This window comes from Thunnus thynnus, chromosome 9, assembly GCF_963924715.1.
Source record: "Thunnus thynnus chromosome 9, fThuThy2.1, whole genome shotgun sequence".
Classification (NCBI taxonomy): Eukaryota; Metazoa; Chordata; class Actinopteri; order Scombriformes; family Scombridae; genus Thunnus; species Thunnus thynnus.
In genome coordinates this window covers 32,291,154-32,317,279 of record NC_089525.1, presented here as the reverse complement: position 1 = coordinate 32,317,279, position 26,126 = coordinate 32,291,154, and the positions used below count along the sequence as shown (strand labels likewise).

The 26,126-nt window shown below is 43.1% G+C and overlaps 1 protein-coding gene and 1 long non-coding RNA gene across 4 annotated transcripts in view; both read right to left on the bottom strand.

Annotated features, from left to right (window-relative positions):
• Positions 1-26,126, bottom strand: part of LOC137188809 (uncharacterized) — a 374,566-nt gene that overhangs the window by 237,909 nt on the left and 110,531 nt on the right. The window lies entirely within an intron of this gene.
• Positions 1,493-26,011, bottom strand: LOC137188619 (protocadherin-1-like). 3 transcript variants are annotated; one of them, XM_067598193.1, is made up of 4 exons: positions 25,908-26,011; positions 24,772-24,870; positions 11,010-11,841; positions 1,493-5,676 (listed from the first exon to the last, which is right to left on the bottom strand). In XM_067598193.1, the coding sequence occupies exons 3-4, from the start codon at positions 11,817-11,819 to the stop codon at positions 3,427-3,429; spliced, it is 3,060 nt and encodes a 1,019-aa protein (XP_067454294.1). In that variant the 5' UTR covers positions 11,820-11,841; positions 24,772-24,870; positions 25,908-26,011; the 3' UTR covers positions 1,493-3,426. The 3 variants fall into 3 exon arrangements, with proteins under 3 accessions (XP_067454294.1, XP_067454293.1, XP_067454292.1); XM_067598192.1 differs by lacking the exon at positions 25,908-26,011 and adding an exon at positions 24,982-25,654; XM_067598191.1 differs by lacking the exon at positions 25,908-26,011 and having other exon boundaries at positions 24,772-25,654.

Below are 26,126 nucleotides of genomic sequence, written 5' to 3'. Positions count from 1 at the left end.
GAGAGAAAATGCATTCAGGATTAGTTATTTTTGGCCCAGAAGGAATTAACTTCAATTTGAAATCACCTTTTTTGGTCTGAAAGCAAGTCTGCAGCTAACATGCTAACATGCTAAAATGCTAACATGCTCACAATAGGTGTGTTTCTATCTAACTGCTTTAATTTGCATTTGTAATTTACTGATAAAACCTGAGTGGAAACACTGAAAATTGTCTGAGGTGTAAAGATAGTTGAGTGGATAAAAAGCAAACAGACTGAGTGAATAAATGATGACTTGCATGAATCACGTGACTTAAACGTCACTGAAGAGCTGAAAACATCAGATCTGTGCGGAGCGATGATGAGGAGATTTAATAGCACCGACTTTTAACAGAAGTGGATGAAAATGTGCATTAATTAGATTTTTTGGGGGTAATTTTCTGAAAAATTGGTTTAAATTTGTGCTAAATTTGGATGGAAACCCAACTAAAGACAATGCTAACATGCTGATGCTAAGCAGGTGTGATGTTTACCATGGTCGCCATCTTAGTTTAGCGTGCTAGCATGCTAATTGGCTAATTAGGACTAGAAACAAAGTACAGCCTTAGTTTTTTCAGGTATTTGTTCACAAACCAACTTAACTATTTGACCGTATGATAGTGATAGATATAAAATCAGAGGATCACCGTCCTGAGGGGAGCATGAATGTCTGTACTAAATATCACGGTGATCCATTTTACACAAAACCATTAATGTCAACATCATGGGCATCAAAAGAAAACTCTGAGGATCATCAGCGTCAGTAGGATTCATCCTCTGGTGACCATTTGTGCCGAGCCGCTGAGTTCAGTAAATCCTTACCTTGAGGTCAGGACTCCCAAAGGGGTCTCAAAATAAACCTGAGTGGTCACAAGATTTTGTTTTTAGACTTTTCTCAAATTGTTGCTTTTTTTCATGCAAAGTACCGGACGTTTTCCTCTTCGTCAGGCCTCTAAAAGTGCTTTTAAATAAACAAAGTGAGGCAAAAACTGCTGGTTGAACTGCTCACACTGAGGCCTTCATGTGTAGAGGTTGGTTCATGGACGCAGTCAGACGCCAAAATGGTTGCGGACCACTAATCAAGTAGAAATATGAGGTGGAAATATTTCATTTGACTTGACATTTCATTCTGGACCACCGCTGCCATCCGTAGAGCTGGCTAAAATAAAATTATTCTTGATTAAGGCTGTGAATATGAACAAAGTAAAATCAGTTCACAGGCGGCACAGCAGGGAAATATATAATATTATTCTTTGTGGTAATAAAATTATTACAAACCTCACAAAGAGGAAACTCTAAAAATGTAATTTTAGTCAGATTTAAAATATTTAAACATTCATTCTGTGGTGTAAACGTGTGACAAACACATTTTCTCTCCATGTGTGTGAAGGATGGAAATGAAAATGGGATACTGTACCTTCATCTACCTGCTTCTGTTTTACCCCCAAACCAGTGAATGCACAGAGAGCGGCCACTTTAACATTTAAACATGATGTTTATTGAAATAAAATCTGCTTTTAGTTGTAAAAAAAAAAAAAAAACAAAAGAAAAGAAAAGAAAAAAAAAAACACTGTACATTTATTTCCCCAGAGAAGAAGAGTACATGATTGAGCAGAGTTGATATGAGCTTTAAATCCGACTAGAATGAAGTGTGACGCCTGCGGGTTTGTGTGTTAACAGGCTAAATATTAACCCAGCAGGAACGCTAGCGAGCTGCTAACACCAGCAGGAACTCTGCTACACCCACCAAAACAAGGAAACAGTCTGAACTTCAGCTTCATATATAAGATGGTGATGACAGTGAATACGCAGGTGTGTGTGTGTGTGTGTGTGTGTGTGTGTGTGTTTGAGTCTTTGGTAACGGTATTTAGATGGTGAACACAAGTCAAGGGAGAACAATGAAATGCCTCGTGTTAGCGCGTGCACACACACACACACACACACATGACACAGTAATGTTGCAACATAAACAGCAGATGACAAAAAGCACAAATTAAACAAAATACACACATCGTTCACATATATGTACAGTCTGAACATCACTACAACACCTTAATGTGATTGTGATTGTCTCCACTTTTTTTTTTTTCACAGTGTACGTGATGGCCCCCATCTCCACCCCCCAACCCCCCCCCTCCACCCCCCAACCCCCCTAAACCCTTTTTGTACATTAAATAGAATAGAGCAAGGCACTCTGGGTAAAAGAAGGCGAAAGCGGGCGCCTGGAAAATTACCTGCCATTAATCTGTGCAAACAATTGACTTTTTAGCCCCGGTGATTGGGAACACGGCAAAATTAAAAGTCGTATTTCAGCTGACCTGACAGGAGGTTAAGAAATGGTTGTATTTAGTCTTAGTGTACCTTTTCCTTCATAGTGTAGTAGCTTTTTTACAACCCCCCCCCCTTCCCTCCCCTCCTCCTTCTTTTTTCCCCTTTCTTTCTCTCTTCACTGCTTGGCTCCCTGACCGAGCTGGAATTACCTTAAATTGGTCTGAACTGGATGGTAACACTCTAAAGTGCTGCTCAGCCAGCCTAGCTTCTGGCCAAAGAAAGCCAAGAAACAATAAAAAATGGGTAGAAAAAAAAAAAAAAAAAAAAAAGAGAAACTAACTCAGGAATTCACAGTCACTCTTTGTCACACTTCAACAAGCTGATCCGGCCATAAAGCAGCTTTAAAACTCGAGTCAGCTCTCTCTCTCTCTCTCTCTCTCTCTCAAAAAAAAAAGAAAAACACATTCAGACTTAATGAGGATGTCAGCATGAACCTTTCAATGGTCGCACAAAGAACTCCAGAATCAAAACACTTGTGAATAATAATAAAGAAAAAAGGGGGGAAACTCATAATCGTCTTCATTTAAACCACCGTGAAAGGGAGAAACTAAACACAAATGAAAGGAAAAATATATAGAAGCTAAGGATAGACCGATATGGGATTTCCTACATCCAACATATCTGCTGATATACAACATAATGGTGCAATTTTCTTTGTGCTTTACTTAAGACTTGTAACTCTCAAACTCTTTGGTTGTAATAAACAGAAACTCCTAATGAAATACTGAACATTTTGATGTACAAGTGGGGAAACACGAACAAATGCATCAACACAAACATTTAAAACCATGTTCAGGAATGTTCTCAATCAAGAGAGTTCATTCAAATATCAGCTGATAAATATTGGTAAGCCCATATGTGGTCTATCCCTCGTGTAATCCTTCATGGTGTGAATATTGTGATGTCCATGTAGAGATGAAAACAAATTAACGGAACAAAAACAGAAATGGTGAACAGAACCAAAACAAACCAAAAAATAAAAGGGAATATCAGCCGTTTTGGAAGTGGGTGCTGTGCAGGGGTATCAGTGCAGCTTTGGTGGAAGAATATCGGCTGTGCCAAATAAGTCCCAGCGTGACTACCACACCCGGTTGGTCCAATAGATGTCTTTGTGGTACATTGCCGTGTTTGAGTACGGTCCTACCTGTTTGTTGCTGTATTTGGGCGGGTTGGCCTTGTAGCTGTAATCCGAATATTGGTCGGAGCCCGTGGAGTTGTTGTCGCCCGTTCCCACGAAGGTGTTGGTAGCGGGGAGGTCCTGAACGGCCTGGTGCTTCTTGGAGGCAGAGGGTGACTGTGGCTGCAGCTGGATGGAGGGCAAGGGGGAGTTGGAGCGGTAGTGACGACCCAGGTCGGGGCTTCCCGGCGGGTAGTTAAGAGGCAGGTGGATTCTGGGACTGTCGTTGACGTTGTCGTTGATGAGGTTGAACTTGAGGCCTTTCTGGAGGCTGGCCTCCTCGTCCTCCTCTAGTGGCTTGGCGGGTTTGGGAGCTTTTCCCTTCTTGCTCTTTTTCCCTTTGCCATTTTTGGGGCCTTGCTTAGGAGCGTACAGGTCCTTGCTCTCCTTCTTGCCGGCCTGGTAGCCACTCTTGGTGTCCTTCTGTAGCCGATGTCTGATGACCACCACGGCTACGATGACCAGAATGACGCCCGCGATACCCGCCAGGCTGCCATACAGGATATTACTGCGCTGAGCGAGGGCGTTGTTGGGATCTCCGGCAATGTCCCTATCGAGAGGGGTGTAGAGGCTGTGTCCGACCAGAGCCTCGATGAGGGAGACGTTGGCCTTGGTGTCGTTGACAAAAACGTGGACCAGGGCGGTGGTGTGGCGAGGAGGTTTGCCTTTATCGCTGACTCTCACCACCAGGCGGTGCAGCCCATTGTGCTTGCCGGTGAATTCCTGCGCTAGTGTGATCTCCCCACTGGTGGGTGAGATGTGGAAAAGGCCATACGGGTTGCCGCCAGTGATGGTGTAGACCAGCTCAGCATTGGGTCCATAGTCAATGTCCTCCGCCTCTACCACCTCCACACGAGTGTCTGGAGCGGTGACAGGTGTCAGGTATGTGTAGGAGGAGTTAGCTGGTTTGGTGACATAGGGGGCATTGTCATTCTCATCAAGGACATTGATGGTCACACCCACATAGGAGGAACGAGGTGGGTCACCAGCGTCCACGGCCTTCAGGCGGAAGGTGTAGGTGCTTTCCTTCTCGCGGTCAAAGGAGATGCTGGACAGGATGGTTCCTGTGCCGTTCTGGATGACAAACTTGCCATTGTCCGGTTCTACATACAGCCTCACCCTGGCGTTCTCACCCTTATCAGCATCAGTGACAGTCACTACACCAACGGGATTCAGTGGAGGCATATTCTCGATGACAGAGAAGCTGTAGCCGCTCAGCATAAACTTGGGGTCATTGTCATTGCGGTCCAGAACATTGATCACCACCGTGGCAGTGCCAGTTTTGCTAGGAAGGCCCTTGTCTGCTGCAGCCACACGGAACTCATAGCGCTCCGTCTCTTCCCGATCCAGCAGGTTTTTCACACGAACCTCTCCGGTGTTGGTGTCAATCTCAAAGAGCCTTGAGGCCTGGCGCTCGATGATGCTATAGGCCAGCTCTGCATTGGTGCCACTGTCTGCGTCTGTTGCCACGACATCCAGCACCTTGTCACCGGGCTGGTTGCCCTCTGCAAAGTCCACCTCGAGCAGTGCAGGTGAAAAGCTTGGCGTGTTGTCGTTCATGTCGGTGACCTGAACTTTGAGGGAGTTGGTGCTGGACAGGGCCGGGTTCCCAGAATCCACAGCAACAATTTCAATCCTGTAATCCTTCACACGCTCATAATCCAGCAGGGTAGTTGTCTGCAGGAAGTACTTCCTCTTCCGATCATTGGCAGACTCGCTCGCAGGTCGGAGCTGAAACGGGACGTCACCGGCAACCACGCATGTCACCACCGCATTTTCCCCCTCATCACGGTCCGACACCTGGACCAACGCCACTGGTGTACCAATTGGCATGTCTTCAGAGATGTTGGCCACACCATCCTGGTGTGTCACCAGGCCAATACCTCGGATCTCGATGGCCGGTGCGTTGTCGTTCACGTCCCTGACGTTGATGGTCACCAACACTTTGGAGTTCTTGGAGTTGGGCCCACGATCTTTGGCGACCACAAAGAACTTGAGGAAATTCTCCTCTTCGCGGTCCACCAGACCCTTGACGTAGATGATGCCAGTGGATCGGTCAATGCGCAGTAGCCTCTGGACGGTCTCTGACGCCTGATGGAGGCTGTAGTCAATCTCTCCATTGGTGCCGGTGTCTGCGTCATTGGCTCTGACCTACAAGAACAAAAAAGAAGATTTACCCTTTCATGATCATACACTGTCCTGCTAAAACCATGGATACTTTAACACACACAAAGGTTATTCATAGCTATAGCCTGAAACTTTCTGGCGAGATGAATGTTCCTCCAACTGCTATAAGTATTTTTAATTTATACCCAGTCTGCCAGTCAAAAATTAAAGCAGTTTTTGTCATCAGAGACACGTGACCTGCACGTCACTGGCTCCATGTTATTTTCACACTTCTAGTTTGTTTTTAGCACACGTTAGCTAGCGGCCTCCGCCTTACTGAGTGCTTCCTGTTCATCTTAATTCATCAGATCTTCAGACCTTTGACTTCACAATAAGTCTTAAGTGTTGCATTTTGGCCAGATGCAACTAAAGTAATGAATTCTCCACTCATTGTGTCACAATTAGAGCTGCAATGATTAGTCAATTAATCAACAGAAAATTAACTATTTTGATAATCAAATAATCATTTCAGTCAATTTTCAAGCAATAATGACACATTTTCCGATCTCTGTCCCTTAAATGTGAAGAATTGCTGCTTTTCTTTGTCTTATATGACAGTAAACTGAATATCTTTGGGTTTTGGACAAACAAAACAAGATATTTTAATACATCTCCCTGAGCTGTTGGAAATTATAATAGACATGTTTCACTATTTTCGGACAATTGATAGACTTCACAATTATTGGATCAATTGAGAAAATAATCAGTAGCTTAATTCATAATAAAAATAATCGTTAGTAGCCCTATGTACCATAAATGTTTAAGTCTGAGTAACTTCTGTCAATTAATAGTCACAATTGATGGTTTATGGCTAACTGGCAGCTTTAACGCACCTCATTATAACCTCAGTTACATTTTAATGATTATTTAGATTCTTTGACTTACAAAGAGTCATGGTCATTACTACAACACTACAAACATACAACACTACAAAGCCCTTTCTGCTTTCCTGACAGGGAGGAGTTTTTCCGCTGCGTGTGAAACATAATAGACGATCAAAGCTGAGTGCACACACCCACACAACAACATCTAACGGCCGTGCAGCGGGTCATTGGCATCTAATGGGCAGATGAGTGAATGTTAATGTTCCTCTCATTATCAGAAAAGCCACGGCTCCTTGGGGCCCATTAGGAGACCAGAGAGGACAGACCAACATGGCCACGATCCGGCTTCATACGTCCAAATCCAAAGTAAATGTAGGTAATTAGTCAATTAGGAGGTACAAGCAGTCAGCAGAATATCACTTACGATGTACTCGTTAGGACGCCTTTCTATCTACACATCTAATACTTTTTAATTGCTTTTATTCAATGCCACGGTTGCTGTTAGGAAATGTAGGTTGGCGTGTAGTTTCAAATGAACAAGTTGTTGAACAGCTGATTTAAATGTCCCAGGTGCTGCTGGTTCAGTGTTTCCACAGATTTCACTTAGAGTAATGTAATTTGGGTTTTTAAATTTTAAGGCCATTAATTCTTTAAAGCAGGACTGGATTTGGGCCGAGCTTGTACTCTGGTAAATAAATAAAGTCCTAAAAACACTGGAAGAGGTGAGATTATTTGAGCTTGTTCAAACAAATAATTAAACTCATATTGTTTAGGCCGAGGACACAAAAATATAAATCAGAGTTTCCAAAGTTTCTATTCACTTTCTTGCAAGTTAGCTGAGAAGATCTATATCGATTTCATGTCTGTACGATAAATATGAAGCTACAGCCAGAAGCGGGTTAGCTTGGCTTAGAATAAAGACTGGAAACAGGAGGATGCAGCTAGCCTGGCTTTGTCTATTTTGTTAAATCCACACAAAAACCAAAGTTGTGGTTTTATGGGGGGTACTGCACTGATTTCCAAAAACCACAACTGCAACTAATGATTATTTTTATTATCGATTAATAAAATTTCCCAGCTTAAGCTTAAAGTGACCTCAATTGTTGTTATGTCTCCTCTAACAGCCCATAACTCAACTTAACATTCACTTTACTATCATAGAGGACTAAATAAACCAGTAAATATTCACATTTGAGAAGCTGGAGTCAGAGAATTCTTTGTTAAAAAATTACTCCAAATGATTAATTGATTTAATTTATTTCTCAACTAATCGATTAGTTGACTAATCATTGCAGGTCTACTTTTTACACTTCAGTTTTTGTTCAGTTAATAAACAAGATATAACATGTTAATTAGTGAGATTAAGAGGTGCTCATAGGCTGAGTTCGTTATTTTTCGACAGGGCCAGGCTAACTGTTTCCAGTCTTTATTCTAAGCTAGGCTAACCATCTGCTAACTCCAGCGTGGTATCAATCACCAATTGATATTCGATCAAAAGATAACGAATAAGGCCGTTTCCCAAAATGTTGAAATCTTGCTTTAAGATACTAAATATGTCAGGTTGAATTTTGAAGACAATTCCATGTAATGCAAAGTTCCATTTGATGGGACGGCGCAGCCATAAAAACATGTTGGGTTTGAATATTTCACTCGATATAAACATCATATAGCTTCAATAAAGAGCTGGAACCATCTTTGTATTTCTCACACAAGCATTTAAGTGAACATTTACGTGGAAATCAAGGTTTTAAAGGTTAATGCAGTCAACAGAATCTCTGAGGGATTTTCTTTCTAACACAGACTCTAGTTCGTACTGACACATAATAAATATCTGGTTTCCTGCTTGCTCAGGATCACAGACTGTGACAGACCGTCACCGGCACCCGGGGGGGTGACCGTGGAAGTCACTGATCCAAGTCGGAGAGGTTAAGGTTAAAGAAAGCATGAAAGTGAAATTATAATTTCTCCTGCCCATTGATTTCCTTTCCTCCGGTGTGGCTTCACACAGCAGACATCACCAAACAGCGTTGAATTATTGACAGCTTCTGAGAATTGTGTATTGAACAGTTGAGCTGCTGGAGCACAGTGCCGCTGTGATGAGGCCAGAGCTGCGCTGGCTGCTCTCCAAGGCCGCTCTGTCCAAGCGGAGAACAAATATAAACACTGTTTATCTCCCGGTTAACAATTAACCAGCGAGGCTGACTTGTTTCTTAAATGAGCGGACCAGTTTTTCTGCATGTTTTTTGGCTTTTTTTTTTAATACAGAAAAAAAAACCATCAAATTTCTCCTGTTTCTCATCTCCAGGAAGCAATTTGTTTAACTTCATTTCTATTAAATCAGCTTGTACAAACTTGACATTTCAGATGGATAATCCATCAATTTTAATACCCTGACAATTACATTATAATTGTAGTTCAGAGTGTAGACTCTTCAAGTCATTTTGGGCTGCCTCTTTTCACATTAATGATTAATCAGTTGGTTGTCAAAGAAACATTTGAAGTGTTTTTATCATTTATGAGAATGTAGCTGTGAGTCATTACTGTAGAAATGACTTGACATCTGAATACTATTTACTTGTGTTCTTTGTTCTTCAATAAGCTCTTGATTTGATGGAGGAACAATGTGACAGATTTGTAAGAAATGTCATGATAATCAGTCGATTAAAGGTCCTGAAAACCTTCACTCTTCTCAATAAGACTGTTGCTATGGTTACAATCTGTTAGTGTTTAGCGACTGTTAGCGATGTGTCCTATATAAACGGAGGTGTTTCTGTGTTTTTCTCTGTGCTTTTCCTACCGGTCTGGAGTGGGCGGGGCTTAGTCAGAACAAGATGATGTCACATACCTGTCTGCACCAATCAGGATTCAGCAACATTTGAAATTCAAACAGTTGAGAGTTAGTTTGAAATGTGAGTTGAGTTTGAGAACAGACGGATGTTTTATACTAACTGTAATGTTTGGTGCTGCTTATTTAATCATGAATATTTAATTTAATTAGCTGAGGAATCCTGTGAGATGTGGTTGAAAGCTCTAAATAAAGCTAGTATTAAGATTTCTTTGTCAAATTATATATTCATTAAAAAAAAAATAAGCCAAAGTTGAAAGCTCCAGAAAAAGCTACTAAGTGGACCTTGAGATAAGATTTTTTTTTGTCACACTAAAGTCTCCAAGGTCAAAATGAATATTTAAAGTCATGAATGTTTAATGCTACCAAGAAATACTGTAAGAAAATAAATAATGGAAATAAAAACCGAGCCCTCAGGGGGTTTATGTTGCTTTTGTTTACGTTTTTCTTTATATTTAATCATCTGTTCATTTATGTTATTGTGGTGGAAGATGTTCACTGCTGCTAAATGACATATTTTGTGTTTATTTGTCTGTTTTAAGATAAATATCAGAGATAAAGCGAGTGAAAGAAAGACCTGATGATGTGAAATGAAGTGACTGTGTGGAAGGTGGAAAATCAATCCAAAAAAGTGATTGTTTGATTTGGATAAATGGGTATAAACGTGGAAAAAAAAAGCTGTGTTATGCTCCTTTTAAAGAGTAACATGTCTGCGCCGCCATTGGATGATTTAAGCAGGTCAGGGTCGTCAGTCAGCGCCGTCCCGCCGGCCTCTAAAGCATCACTCTTCAAACGCACGTTAAGTGAAATGAATTCTGCGGCTCTCTGAAATGCAATGAGCCACATCCAGAGCAATAATACCAATAAGCCCCGTGGATAATCTCATGACTGACTCAGATTAAGTCATGCACGGCTCGCTGGAAGCCTGGCTGGTCGCACCGCAGTCATGGAAGGGATGGGAGGACGAGGAGGAGGAGGAGGAGGAGGAGGAGGGTGGGAGGATGATACTGCGAGGTGGGGTTCGTCAGGACGTTGAGGAAAGCCAAAACCCTTCCCGCTCTCTCGCCGGCAAAACATCCAAGTCCCAACGCCTCAAAGGCGGGCTCAAAGGTGAAGTTGAATCAGTGGTTAATATGTGACTACACGCGGCGATCCCACGGCCTGATTCACCTCCACCGCACCATCTGTCTGTACGGATAATTGAGCAGCATATTATGTGCAGTCACTGCGCCGTGTTGTCCTGCAGCTTTCAGTGTTATCACCGACAGGGCCAAAGGTTCTGTAGCAATGTTTGGTGGACAAGAAAAACTCCTGAGCAGCATCAGAAGCGGCGGCGCTCAGACATGACGAGGGGCAGATTGTTCCTCTGAACTTACATCTTTAATCCACAGAATCCTAATTTATTGTCATAAAAGTCAAAGATTTAAGATCTGAATCCTGATTTTCCCAGACTATTCCATAGTCTAAAACAACTAAGATGTCTGTCAGCCTATCAGGTGTCGGCTGTTGCCTGTTTAAGGCGGCGAGTGTTGTGTTTACATCCTGGGACTGATTTTGGTTGTTTTCTTGTCTGTCATGATGATATTTTGCTCGTTAACGTCGGTGCAGAGACACGTGTGTTCTGTATTTATGTGTGTGTGTGTACTGACCTGCAGCACGGAGTGTCCCAGCACGCTGTTCTCCGGGAGTTCGGCCTCGTAGTGACTCCTCTCGAACTTCGGAGCGTTGTCGTTCTGGTCGGTGACGGTGACTCGCAGCAGAGCGCTGCTCGCCCTCGCCGGCCTCCCGCCGTCCACCACCCGGATGTTCAGGTCGTACGAGTCCTTCTTTTCGCGGTCCAGGTTGCCCATGACGACCAGCTGCGGCAGCTTCTCGTCCGTGTCCACGGCGACCTGCAGGCTGAAGAGCTGGTCGGCGTCCAGCCCGGTGCTCAGCGAGTACTCAGCCACGCCGTTGGTGCCGGAGTCCCTGTCGGTGGCCATGGGGATGGAGAAGAGGGCGCCGATGTGCGTGTTCTCGGGGATGGACAGGGTCAGGATGGGCGAGGAGAACTGCGGCGTGTTGTCATTGATGTCCAGCACTTCGATGCGGCCCTCGATCAGCCGCGGGCCCGAGCCGATGCCTTTCACCATGTCGGTGATGGACACCTCGAACTCCAGGAAGCATTTGTCGCCCTCAAACAGGTTGCGGCAGTCCCTCAGCGTCTCGCGATCGATGGGAATCTCGGTGGTGTAGATGTCGCCGGTTTTGCCGTCCACCCTCAAGTACGGCGAGCCCACCTCCAGCTTGTAGAGGTGACCGGTGTCGGGCAGGCCCTGGTCCGCCGCCAGGCTGCCGATCAGCGTGTTGGGTGGCTGCTCCTCAGGAACTCGATAAAGGATGTCGGATGGCGCGGCGCCGCAGGAGACCAACAGGACCACCGCCAGAAACAGCAGAACCTCCCACCTCAGCGCCGCCATGTCTCCGCCAGACAGCACCGCTCTGAAAGACACAAACAGAGAAAACAGATTAGCCAGACCGCCCGTCACTCATCCTACATATGGCGTCCAGACAGCGCCGAAAAACAGAAAGTTGACTTGGAATCAGCAGAGCTGCTCCTCATTCAGATTTATGTCGGCGCTGCTCAGGAATAGATTGTCGAATTTGTCTCCTTGGGGCACTAAAAGTGTCCAAAACTGTTATTTGCGAGACCTGAAGGCGACGAGGTTTCGGGCTTCGGCTGCTGTGTGTAGAGAGCAGCCGAGCAGCACCGAGTGATGAATTCCTCCTGCTGCCAGTCCGCCGCTCTGACAGGAAGACAAACCGAGCGCTGCTGCAGGTGACACTCCACCAAAAATACTGACGAGAGGCAGCGAGAAGGAACGGGACACCTGCGAGTCTCAGTAACTTAGACTGAGGACTTTATAAGCAGAAAAACATCATGGAGGAATGCACTCATGACAAAAAACAGAGCCGAACAAGTTGATTCTGTTATTAGATGATGGACGTGTTGTAGCCCTTTGCATGAGATCACTGTTTCTAAGATAAAGGTTCAAATAGAGGTAAGTATTTCAACAGTTCCTCGTGGCACAAATACATTTTAAAAAGAGGGAGAAAATGCTAAATGATGATAAGTGGAAAACAAAACCAGATGGAGTTCACATTAAAGTAAGAAACACTACATTCATCATTCAGGTCACTGAGTAAAACTACTACACAAGATCCAGTGATTTAGTTTTATTTTGAAAATCACTCCAAATTAAGGTGGGAACGTCGCGCCGTTATTCCGCCTCGCCGTTCCGTATGAAAGGTAGTAACGTGGATCGCCATAACGACGGCGCTTCTTTACGGCGGTATTGAAGGATCTCCTTATAAAAAGGGGGGGCAAAAGTGTTTTTAACAACTTTTATGGAGCCTGTAGACAGAATAAAAAGTGAATTAGATGTTTTGAGTTGTAATGTGAGTTGATTTTCGAAGCCTTTGGATGGATCTTCAGGATCGTGAGAAGAAAATTAAATTTTTTATCACCTTCTGACCCATCAGGCAAGAAAAAAACTAATTTGCTGTCTGCTGCTGTAAAGTTTCTTCAACTCAGATTTAAGACGTTTGAATATTTCAGCGTGGTCTTGTACTTTATACATCAGCGAAGGCCTTGAAATAAGCCTTTATGTTTATTTATAGTAGATTTGTCCAGACTCCCCTTTTTTTTTTTTTCCTCCTACCAAGCTGATGAGCACCGGCTTTCTGATCAAGGCTGAATGTTTTACTTACAAACTGACTTTTCACCCGCTGTCTGGTATTCATAATGCCACATTTGAGTCTTACTCTCTCCTCCGTCCCTCCACCTCTTTCTTCTCTCCGTCTCTTCACTTTATATTTTCTTTCTTGGCAGTAATTCATCTCAGACACACACACACACACACACACACACACTCCGCTGTAGGAGTTTCTCGGCTGCAGGTCGCCGGGGTTAATCTGAAGAGAGCTTTTTTTTTTTTTTTCTTCTTCTCCTCACGTCCTTGATTTGGAGAGGAACACACACACACACACACACACACACACACAAACACACACACACACACCGACATGGACCAGCATGCTGAGCAGGAAGCAGGAAGTCTTGGTACTCTCCTCCTCCTCCTCCTCCTCCTCCTCCTCCTCGTCCTCATCCTCTGATGACTACAACGCTGATGCACAGAGTTTACTTGTGTACTACTGAACAACGTGTGTGTGTGTGTGTGTGTGTGTGTGTGTGTGTCTCCTACAGAGTGAGAAAGACACGTCAGGCCTTTCAGCTGCTTCTGTCATTCACACGACCGACATACAACCAGGATAATAAAGTTATTTCAGCGCAGTAAAGACAACAGGTGAGCTATTTTCAAAAGCAACTCCCAAAAGTTCAGTTTTCTGTAGTAAAACATAAAAACCTAAAGACATAAACAGATTAAAGCTTTCAGTGTAACTGATTAATCATAGATAATTATTTGAATCAAAGGTAATTACGTTGACATGGAGACAGAAGCAGTAAAAATCCTGTTTGTGAAGCTGAAAGCAGCAAATGTTTGACATCGCTGGTGTTTGTCGTCCAGTTGTTCTTCCACTCTGCTCCCTGCTGTGACACACACACACACACACACACACACCTAATTACCCCTGCATGCATGTGAATGAGTGTGTGTTTGCATGTGTGAATGTGCATGTGAATACCTCTATGTGTGTGTGTGTGTGTTACAGTGTAAACTATGCGTGTGTTGCTTTTCTCACATTTTTTCTCCAGAGCTGCCAAATACCCCAAATCCACTAACCTCTGACCTTTGACCCCCCCCCCCTGCTACATTTCACACAGCACCGTGGAAACGGAGCTGAAACGACACAGTTTACTGGCTGACGTCCAGTCTGCCCAACACAACAGTCAGTCTGCACAAAACTACACCGAACACACACCCTGTATGTTGTAGATAATGAAAAGCAGCGGTGCTCTAATTTAAAAAATATCAGTCATGCATAATTCCTAAAATAATGAGCCTATAGTATAATAAGTTCAATAAAAGAAAATGTAAATGTGAGCTCCATAAACCACATTTTAAATTCAACATTCCTGTTTTTAATGCAATCATTTCCCAAAGCAATAAACAGCTTTAAAATGACAGATGAAGAAGAAGAAAACAAACACAATCACGTCCATGTTCATCACACTGAATGAAGACCGAACACGCTGTTAGAATTATGATCTGATATATCTAAAAAAAAAAAGTCCATTTGTATGTCCATTTGTGTATTTGCATGAAGCCTCGTCGTCCTGGCAGCAGAGTTTGTTTAACAGCGACATCATGTTTTGCCAGCAGGTGAAAATAAACCAGGACGTGCAGACGAGCTGCAGTCAGTCTGTCTGTCCGGTAAAACTGGATCAGACAGGAATGTGTTCAAGATTCTGACTGTATCACATGTTGTATAAGATGAAGATGAGTTATAGGATTTACACACTGCATTATTCCAGTAATGTGCCAAAAATGTGTTATCTTTAGAAACTCTGGGATTTTAAATAAAGTTATGAGGGTTTGAACGATGTTTGGCTACACAGAACAAGACTGTAAGGACCAGCGCTGCTAAAATATGAGCGGATATATCATAAAACACCATCAAATATTTTAGCAGAACAGCAACAGAAATATGTTGTAACTCAACATTTCACTCATATGTTCAGTATTTACAATGTTAACTAACAACATTTTCTCATCATGGTGTTGAAATTTAGTTGTATATAAACTGGATTCACCTGATTATCATCTTAGTTCATGGCATCACTCGAGAAGAGTTTTCAGAATGATATAATCATAATTATCAGATATATTTGTATTTATAGATGTGGGATATTTACATTTTCATAATAGTAACGCTGATATGACAACTGAATTTCAGTCCTGAAACTATTTTTTTTAAAACCCTACTTTGAGAAATATTAGCTTGTTTTTTTCTAGATAACACTTTTAAAAACGAGCAGCTAAACAGTCTAAAACTCACAAAATTGTGAGTAAAGTCTGGTACAAACTGATCACAATACTGACGCATCAAAATACTACTGAGCTCCAACAAACAGGGCTGGATACATATTATTAAAGATGCTATCATTTACAGAAAAATCCATCTGAAGCTCTTGAAAACTAGAAAATAAAACCGTGCAGCTACACATGACCTCATATTCACTGCTATATGTGTAAATCAAGCTTCCTGTCTGTCATGTAAACTCTAACATGTGGAACCAGAACGTCTGGCGGTCATGAGAAGTTCGGGGTTGAATGTCGAGAAAAGAAAAAACCCCAAAAAAAACCCAAAATCAAAGTGCAGCGAGTTCCTGTTTGTTGATGTTTGACCTCACAGCTGACACGTTAGCATGTTAGTGTATGTTGTATAAGCATGTGTGTGTGTGTGTGTGTGTGACTGTGTGTGTGTGTCCTCGGGGACGGTCTCGGGTGAGCCAGAGATCGTCCAGCTCGGCCTTTTTCCCACAGTCTGAAACTTTCTCAGCGACCGGCCACTGAGTGTGTGTCCTTCAGTTGTGTACGAGTGTGTGTTTGTGTACAAAGAGGTCGAGCCAACAAGCTGCTGGAACCAGTCTGTATGTGTGTGTGTGTGTGTGTGTGTGTGTGTGTGTTACATTACAAAGACAGTAACATTTCCATGTGTAAGGGAGTCGGGCAGTAACCGTTTGACTCCCGCTCAGAGCGTCTGCTGCTGCTGGGACGGGCGAGAGACAATGACTCACAACAGAGGATGTAGAAGAGAGAGAGAGAGAGGGCGTGTCCAGACATCATCATCTGTACATTACAAAGCAGCTCAATGGCCTCGTTACCACCTGCTGTGTGTGTGTGTGTGTTCACTATTGATATTTAGAGTGTGTCTCCATGTCGATGCCCCCCACATACATTATATCACATTATATCACTTTACATTAGACAGACGAGCTGCTGAGCTGCAGCCATCCTACATTAAACTACAGTATATGTAAAAACATACACTATATATGTATGTAAAAGCCACACACAGGTTCAGGTGAACAATTAAATAATAAAATTTGCAATATTTACCCAATATTCATGTTGTAGGTGTTAAGATTTTATGTCAAAAGTGATCATAAAATAAAATAAATCACACATTTGTGTACTGAAAATTCACCAAAGTACTACAACGAAAATTCATCGCCGACTAATTGACAATTGATTAATTATTTTGAGTCATTTTTTTAAGGAAAAACGACGAGCTACTGAGCTGCAGCCGCCCTACATTAAACTACATTATCCTGCCGCTGTACATATATACAATATATGTAAACACATGAGCTATATATGTGTGTAAATGCCACACAAAGGTCCAGGTGAATACTTAAAATTAGCAATATTTACACAATAATCATGTTGTAAAAATTTTATGTCAAAAGTGATCATAAAATAAAATAAATCACATGTTTGTGCACTGAAATTCACTCGAGTACTACAACGAAAATTCATCGCAGACTAATTGATAATTGATTAATAATTTTGAGTTATTTTTTAAGGAAAAACCCGCAAATTCTCTGGTTCCAGATTATAAAATGTGAAGATTTCATGATATTAAACAGAATATCTTCATGTTGTAGACTTTTGGTCTCCACTAATACAAAAAAACTTTCCGTATTTAAGAGATAAACATCTTGATAGAAGCAAAACATTGGCTGACAAATTGTATAAATCACCAAATTATCAGACTAGATACTCAACAACAACAAACTTAACATTTCTAGAGAACATGAACAAGCACATGACGCTGACTGGACTCATAACACATTAATTATCTACTGACCTTTGGTTTGTTTCTACTGAGTTGGTCAAACTGTAAAGATCCCGTGACATGAACGGCTGAACTCTCCTTTTACAACTGTGCATCTTCTTCAGCGTCGACCTCCTGCTGCACCGGTGGGAGGGACTAAAAAGATCCAACCGGCTCGTCCTATCAGATCAAACTGATGCCTCATTGGTTACTTTGCACCTCAGGAGACGTCACTGACGTGCTGAGGTTTCACATCACATTAAGGAAGTTATGAAACTGTTTATGAGAGCTATGAGGCATCAGCATAACAAATATCTGTTATCATGTTTTAGTGGTTTACAGTTTCAGTGATGCTCTGACGAACTTTAATAGCTTTTAGTATCAGTTTAAAATGTGTCCAACGTCTGGCCAAAGTTTTCATGTAGTTGAGTCATTTTATGTTGCAAACTTCCAAATTTAAGTCACTTTTCTTGATGCAAACAGCTGCTTTTGTTTAGACGACATTTAACATTCGAGCACTTTAGTTTCTCAAAGTAAGTCTGAGATGATTGTGAACAACAAGCGTCTCTACTTCACTTTATTTCCACTAACTACTTTCTTTAGAGTCGGATCGGTTTAAACTGGACCCTTCTGTCATCTGTCTCATATAAAAGCTTGAATAACTCCTGGGATCGTTTTTAATTGCATTAATGTGTTCAGTAATTACACAGGCACATTAACAAACAAATTACTAACCATTCAAATATGACAACTACTCTGCCAACTCTGGCCACTAAAAGCTGCTGGCTGGTTGCCAAACTGGGAACCAGTTCTGAAAGTTTCTGGTCTGGTCTCATAGGTGTGTGTGTGTGTGTATACCTGTGTGTGTGTGTGTGTGTGTGTGTGTGTGTGTTCCTTATATAAACTACAGTAACCTGAATGTCCAGCACTCCTTGTTCACACATACCGACCCTGGCTTGAATTGACTATGACACACACACAGAAAATCAAAAGATGCTTTGATGGTTTTTTTATAGATCTCAGAAGGACAGGATGTTCATTGTCGAGGTGATCTCTCTCCCGACAGTCCACTGTGTGTGTGTGTGTGTGTGTGTGTGTGTGTGTGTGTGTGGTCCCCCCCACCCCACCCTGCAGCACAAAGGGGATTACTCTAATGACTCTATTCACTACCATTGTTTGATCCAGATTAGCACACACACACACACACACACATCCTCCCTATTCAGATGCAGCAGCCAACTGTTGCCGTCCTCTCTGCCTCCTGATACCACCTGTACGCGCCAGAAGAAACAGTTTATGTTCTAATCGAATCAAAAAGGTATTTATAGTTTGTTGAGAAAAAGGCGTAATGAAAAGCGGACCGACTGTCACAGAAGAAGATTGTTTAAACATGGAGGATGACATGACGGTGCACATTTGCAGACTGTCTGTCTCTCCTGGAAAGGATTAGTAGTTTTGCACTCGGTTGTTCGCATGAAAAGGGGACAAAAAAAGTTCAACCGTGGAAACGTGGGAGGGGGGAGAGGTTTACGAAGCAGCTCTGGTGGAGTTTACTGTACCGCTCCGTTAAAGCTAAGGCTTCTTACGTTGTGTCGTCCGATCATGTCGAAAGGTTTTCATAAAACCCTGTCGCCACACAAAGAGGGAGACGTGATGAATTGTACAAATGGGAATAACTGAAGCCAATATCACAAATAAAAAAACATCCTGTACAAGATACGACACCCTCAATTCTTAAGACTCTCCATTCCCATAAAGAAAAACTCTCCTAAACGGCAAAAAAACAAGACTAAAAGTGACAGAAGTAGTTGTGTGAAGGATGAAATCTCTGCCTGAAGACGGCAAAATAGTCCGATGGTTGGTTTTGAAGCTTCCTGTTCCTTCCACCGAATCAATATACACAAAAAAAAACATCATATGAGCATCAGTGGAGGGAAAAAAAAAATATAGGCTAGTAGAAATGAAAGCTGAAAGTATTGCTGGTTATCTCTTCAAAGCTGAGTGTCAGTGTCGATAACTAAACTACACTTTCTTTTCAGCAGCTCACTGTGAGAAATAAAGTTTTCCTATGAAAACCTCCTTCAACAAAAGAAGCCAAAGTTCTCAAATATTCAATATTATCTAACTTACCACAAGCAGGTGCACAAGAGCTTTGCCAAAACAGTTAAATATACGTGAAAAATGGTAAAAATGTGATTGAAATCTGGAGCTAACCCATTAAACACAACATTAAAATCTCTTAAGCAGATGCAGCAACAATCACATTAACTACAGAACTACTCACATCACAAACATCAGTTATAATTCATACTTTTCAAACGTGTAACACACCTCCGCCTCTCCGTGCAGGCAGCAGGTGTTGCGTCATGCTTTATGAATGCGTCCGCACCTTAAATAAATAGTCTGTGTGTAACAGAGAAGACTTATCAGGGGCCGATAATGAAAAGAACGTGACTTTTCTGTGAGGCACGAACGCACCGTGTGACTGAGTCCAGCTTCACATGACGGACGTTTTACTGTCAGACAGGAAAAAGTGGATTTTCAGACGCTGACTCACTGGTTTTAATGGTTTCAGTGTATTCTGCTCATCCTGTTGTCTGAAAAATCTTGCTCGGAGGCACTGCAGCAGTAAATCTGACAGGTCCAGGGATCAAACCTGTGACCTTTTACTGACAGGAAGTGCTGTCTGACCTCACTCACACACACACACACACACACACACACACACACACACACACACTCTGATCCTCTGGCAGCAGCAGCAGCAGCAGCAGCAGCAGAAGGGGATTATGGGAGTGGATGGCAGATGAACAGCAGGCTGGTATGAAGTAAAGATCAGGCATCAGAACGCTGTTTTAAATCCGCAGCAACATATTTATTCCACATGTCAGACTACGGCAGGAGCAAGAGGACAAAACGAGGACAAACTCCTTCTGTGTCAGAAATTCACCACTCGCACCATCGAACCGCCGCTCAGACCACTACGATCACGTTTCACCAAACCGTGATGTAAGTTTCATAAAACATAAAACGATTAATGATCTGTCTGTCAAATAACATCGACTCAAAAACAGACGCAGTGACGGTGACGTCAATGTGTTCGCTGTAAACGCAAAAATTCTCCGGTAGCATCTTTTTAAATGTGAATATTTCAAAGTTTTCCTTGATGATAAACTCAACATCTTCAGGTTTTTGACTTTTGATCCAACAAAACAAATCATCTAAATATGTTAACGTGGGTTTCAGTGAATAACGATCAATTTTCAGACATTTCATACACTGTAAACAACAAATCAGCTCAATATAAATGAAAACTAGTAACGTCTTAAAACTAGATTTTTGACAGAGTCCTTCTTCTAGACCAGAACCACATGATGCAGGATTAAGGTCCTTTCATAGTTGATATAATACTTCAGATTACTTAACAGAATACTTAAAGACATTTTAAGATGAAATCATGATGGAAATAACCCTTAATGAAAGCGAGGGTTGGTTGTTGCCCTGTATAACAGGTAATTAAAGTTCAAACTCAGCGTATGTAGATGCTGCTTAACGTTATTCATATTACAGCTGTTCATGCATGATTTAAATATGCAGAGATGTTTTTGCATGACGGTGTGAAATGACACACGGTGTGAAACGGAGTCTGAGCAGGCGGCGAGTTTCAAACCTCAGACTTTAACCTCAATTTCTACACTGAGAGAGAGAGAGAGAGAGAACACACAAAAACATAAAAATCAATAGAGCAATAAAACATCCAGTCAATAAAGATGCTTTTAACAGCAGGAAACGACGACATCTGTCCATCTGTCCACGACAGATTCATATGAAACTACCTGTGGATGTTTACCGCTCCCTCGGGATGACGCTTCTTCTACCTTTTCTCTCGTCTTTTAATCAAAGCTACTAAAATGACGACAGTCTCTTCGGGTGAATGACATCAGATGTTATTGCAGCTTTTGGCTGAATTGGATTTAGGTACGTGTTGAGTGGCAGGTGCCTCCAGATTTCATATGTAATTTATATGTTTTTTTCATCATTTTCTACATTTTTTTTTGGACACTAAGAAGAAAAACTTTCTCTCAGATTTCATAGAAGCTTCTACTAGCACCACCATCAGGTCAAAATCTTCACACTCACACACGCGACTTAACGAGCCCTTTACTGTGACGGTTTCATGCTCCTGAGCTCTGAGACGTGACTCCTCAGTCTGCACTTATGTTTCACTGAAGCCACACACACAACAACACATCTGATTCTATGAGAAAACAGCAAACATGGAGGAAAAATGACAAACGGATCTGTCACCTCAACACCGTTCATCCTAATATGAAACATGCATCTACAGCCTGAATGACTGTAGCTTCAGGCAGCATGTTTTAGCTGTAAGTTAGAGTAGTCTTGCTTACATCCACAAGAGCTCAGTGGAAAAAGTGCCGGATACGAAACAATGAAATTAGACATGAATGTGATTAGTTGATGTCACTGATCACATATATATATATATATATATATATTTATATATTCCTCATTTCCTCCCTCTGGTTATTTGGCAGATCTGTCGCTGGTATAATTAAAGGGAGCTGTGATTCCAGTGTTCGTTCAATAACCCTTCAAGGGATCCAAAGATAATTTTGAGGGGTCACCAGATACTATAAAATACATTTCATCTGTTTTTTTGTTTTATTTTTCTTGTGAAATACTAGATTCTTTCACCTCTTCAGGCCTCAAAATGAAACAATGTTGAACTGTTGGTGACTCATGTCCAAACATTAACTGTAAGAGGTCACAGGTTGAGTTGATTTAAAGGGCTTATGAGCCAAAAAGATTGCACACCAACGGTCAGAAAGTCATGTGATAGGTGTTCAACTCACCTGTTCAGCATCTATTTGAACATTAATCCTGTGGTTTTCAGGACAAATAAAGACACCAGATTGTTTTTTTTTTCCCTCCGCGAATAAAAAAAATCTTAAAAACTTGAGCTACTCTGAAGAGCAAAGTGTGTTTGTGAATATTACTGAGATGCCAAAGATGTGACAAACAGCTCAATGAAAAGATTTTGAAGAAGATCCTAACAGCTGATTAGTCGACTGATCAGCTGAGTCATTTCAGCTGAAGGTGAACAGAAATGCTGCTCGTGTGAGTCAACATGACTTTTTGACTTCCTCATTCTTGGCTTCTCTCTTGTTGTCACACCTGAACCGTGTAAACTCTTCAATCGGAAGCGTGGACGCCTTTTTTTTTCTGCGGTGAAGATGTGAATGTGTGTGCGTGCTTCCATTTCACACACCGAACCCATTTCCACTCTCCCAGCTCCCATTTTAATGACGGGCATTAACAACACGGCTCGCTCAGATCTCCAATTTTTACGCAGAAATGTGCAGAACGGACTCTGTTCGACCTCCCTCCCTCCTTCTATTCCTCCTCCTCCTCCTCCTTCTCCTCTCTATTTCTTTTTTCTTCATGTCATCCTCTTCCTCTCCCCGCTGACTAATCCTCCACTTCCAACCCCCTCGCCTTCCCACAGAGCCGTGGATGACCCTGACGTTTGTCTTTGTTTTATCTGGTCAAATTTGAACGGATACGCCTCCAAATTACAGGAGGCAGAGAGAGGAATCCCAGAGCCCGGTATCAAACCTCAGACCTCACCCTCGGCTCCGCGGAGGCAGCGGCTTGGCTCGGGTGACAGCGGGGCACCGCCGTCCAAACTGGCCGCAAACCTCAGTGAGAGTATCTCCACTTCAGCCACTTCTGCTGCAAAATAAACCTCAATATACATTTACAGCGGCAGAAGTCAGAGTGGATGTCTGACACCTTTGCACAGAGGAAACCCCCCAAAAGCTGAACCTCAGGAGCTTTAATGAGCTTAAATGTGTTTGTAAAACATTTCTTGAGCAGTAATATGGAGGAAAGATGTCATTTAAAGCCACAAGCGACACAGCTATGTCTATTTTTTTGAGATAAAACCAGATCTAGAGATTCAGATTCTCGTTTTCAACAGAAACACTAACGACACAGCGGCTGAGCTCCGCAACGTCTCTCCGTTAAGACCGGTTTTGATGTGACAAGGTCTCTCATGAGCCGAGTCTCGAGTGTTTTATGTCAGAAACGATAAGGAGCGGGATGAAATAGGGAAGCGGGTCAAAGGTCAAGCGTAGGAAGTCAAGTGTAAGAACAGAAACACACGCCCGTTTCCCACCGGCGCCCGACCAAACATCGGCGGAAGCAGAGTTCTAGAAATTGGATGTTTGAAAGTGCACCACGGTGGCAGCGTTTACTACCAGAGCTCACTCTCTGTCAGGGAAAGGCAGATGCAGTTTGCATGTAAATACCCAACTCCCACACCCTCCCTCTCTCTCTCCCTCTCTCTCTCTCTCTCTCTATCATGTAGAGCAGGTCGGACGCCCACCCTCTTTTTTTTCCCCCTCGCTGTCTCTCTCCACCACAGCAGAGGGAAGGAAGGCGGACTGGTAAGCCGGAGACTGGAGAGACCGGACGGACTGGATTCCCCGGTAGTGACGCACCACTGGCTTCGGCGGAGGAGATTCATCATACACCTGCCTCTCGTCCCTGCTTTTACAGTTTACACTGAAACTCCGACGCCTTTATTTGGATTTAAGCTCATGTTAACAGCACACACTCATTACAAGGGGAGGGGAAGGGGAGGGGGGGGGGTAAACATGAAGGGAAGGGGTGTTAAATTTGATGCTACAGGTGCCCAGGAGGCCTCAGGTGCTGTGTGAGGGTTTACAGAGGAACAGATATGGAGAGAGAGAGATATGTGCTCCCTCGCCTGTGTGACTGGTTTATGAGCAGCCTCAGATGAATGGACTGTTGTATTGTTGCTTTAAGCAGCCCCAGGAGTCCCTGAAGGAAGATTAGCTCTAATATTACAGTGGGAAGACAAACCTCTGATTATAATGACGAGCTTTTTTTTTTTTTTTTTTTTTTTTTTTTTTACTGCCGTTGTATATTCTTCTGTATAGACTGAGGGTCCCTGCAGAACTCTTAAAGCCTCAGATGGAGCTATAATGACACCCCGCTGTGACGATGCTCCTATATGCACCATAGGGAGCGGTGCACATACAGTAGTCCCCTCCTGGAAATGCATTATACAGGATTACTGTAGTGATTTTTCAGTTTCAGAGAGGTTAGGAAACCCGGAGTGACCCACAGGAAGCTGTATTTTATTACTGTCAGACATGGAGGTAAGGTTGAGGACGGAGGGGATCGATACGGATCAATAGCACTATAGTGTAATATAGGTAAAATACCAATCTGAGGAGATTAGACGCTGGATATGAACATCATATCGGTTTTAATGGTTTATTTTGCCAACAAGTGTTTTAAAAACAGCTGTTCGATCGTTACAAACGCCTTCAGAGATTGAGCTCCATCGAGTATGTGTATTTTTTAATTAAGGTACAAGTGCTCATCCAGATGAAATTGGTAATAAAGTGAATATAGTTGTCCTGTTCTCGTGCGTAAAGCGTCTCCTAAAGACCAGCAGACTGGCCGGAGGATTTTGATGAAAATGTTTGAAACAATTTATATGAATGTGCATATGAATAAGATGATGTGGTGAATGATATTCTGCGTGGACCGGGGTCTGTGGAGAGAAGTTCCTACCTGGACCGGGTGAGAGCCGCGCGGTTCCCCAGCTCTGAGCGCTCCAGCCCGGCTACAGGCGCCGCTACTCCTCGGTACCCAGACGGAGCCGCTCCAGACCTCCGGAAAGAAAACCCCGAAATTAAAAATCCACAACGTTGAAAAAAAAAACAACACCTCAAAACAAATCAAACAATCCAGTCGGATAATTATCCCTCCAATTCCTCTCACAATTTCTGTCCACTTTTACTGTCGTGACCAGCGCTGCGCGTTAAACCGGCGGTCCTTCCTCTCTCCGGGGGAACGGCTAGAGCTGGAGCCCAGCCGGGGGAAGACCCGTCCGGACTGGGGGGAGGGTGGGGGCGGGGGAGGGGGGGGTCACTCACTGCTACTCCGTGGAGGGGTGACTGTTATCACCGAGCGGTGTGTGCCGACAGCAGCATCCTCCGCTGATGGCACGCTTGGGGAGGTAGTGGGGTGGAGGTGCTGGTGATAGTGTAAGCGGACGGAGCACCGGGATGAGGGAGGAAAAAATGTACAAAAAAAAGAAAAGAAAAGAAAAACGACAAAAAAAAGAAAACGGTTAAAAATCACCCAAGCAAGAAACACTAGGTCCGGTAGGTCCGGGAGTTTTACCACCAGCGGTCGTCCTGTTAGTTTCCACCCCGACGCGCGGTCACCGCTCTGCCGCTACAAACTCTGTCCGCCTCCCGGTCCAGCACGGAGCAGGTCGCGCGGCTGTACTGTCTGTGATGAGAAAGTGGAGTGATTCCAAACGGCTGCGCTCGCGCTTCCCTCCCTCTCTCTCTCTCTCTCTCTCTCTCTCTCTCTCCCTCTCTCTCTCGCTCTTCCAACCTCTCCCCCCTCCCCCCTCCCCCCTCCACTCTCTCTATACACTATACAGGGGGGGCGGAGCGAGCATCCACCCCAACAACAACTCTTCATGGATTTCCCAACATTTTCTGTCATTTTACAAAACGATATGGCGACTTCTTTTCGCTGCCATTTGTGAACAACCGGTGCTTGTGTCTTTTTTTTTTAACCGTCTAAACTGTGACTGTATACGGCAGCTCGGAGCCACAGGTCCGAGTCTCCATCACCTAAATAAATTCAAATAAAAAGAGTGTTAAAGGGATGAAAAACACTCAAATACTCACAGATTCAAACGGTCGAAACCTCAGACTGTCGGATTTCTCTCTCCGTCTATTTCTATTTACCCAAATATACAGTAAATAAATGTCTCTCTCTCTCTCTCTCTCTCTCTCTCTCTCTCTCTCTCTCTCTCTCTCTCTCTCCACCGCTGTGTGTCTACCTCTCTCATCCTCCCTCTCTACCAGCTCCGTCCTGCCACAGAGAGGCGGGAAGGAGCTGTCTCT

Coding starts and splice junctions, on each gene's coding strand:
- LOC137188619 (XM_067598193.1), bottom strand. CDS start 11,819: ATGGCGGCGCTGAGGTGGGAGGTTCTGCTGTTTCTGGCGGTGGTCCTG. Junction 5,677..11,009: donor TGGGACACTCCGTGCTGCAG/GTCAGTACACAC, acceptor TTGTTCTTGTAG/GTCAGAGCCAATGACGCAGA.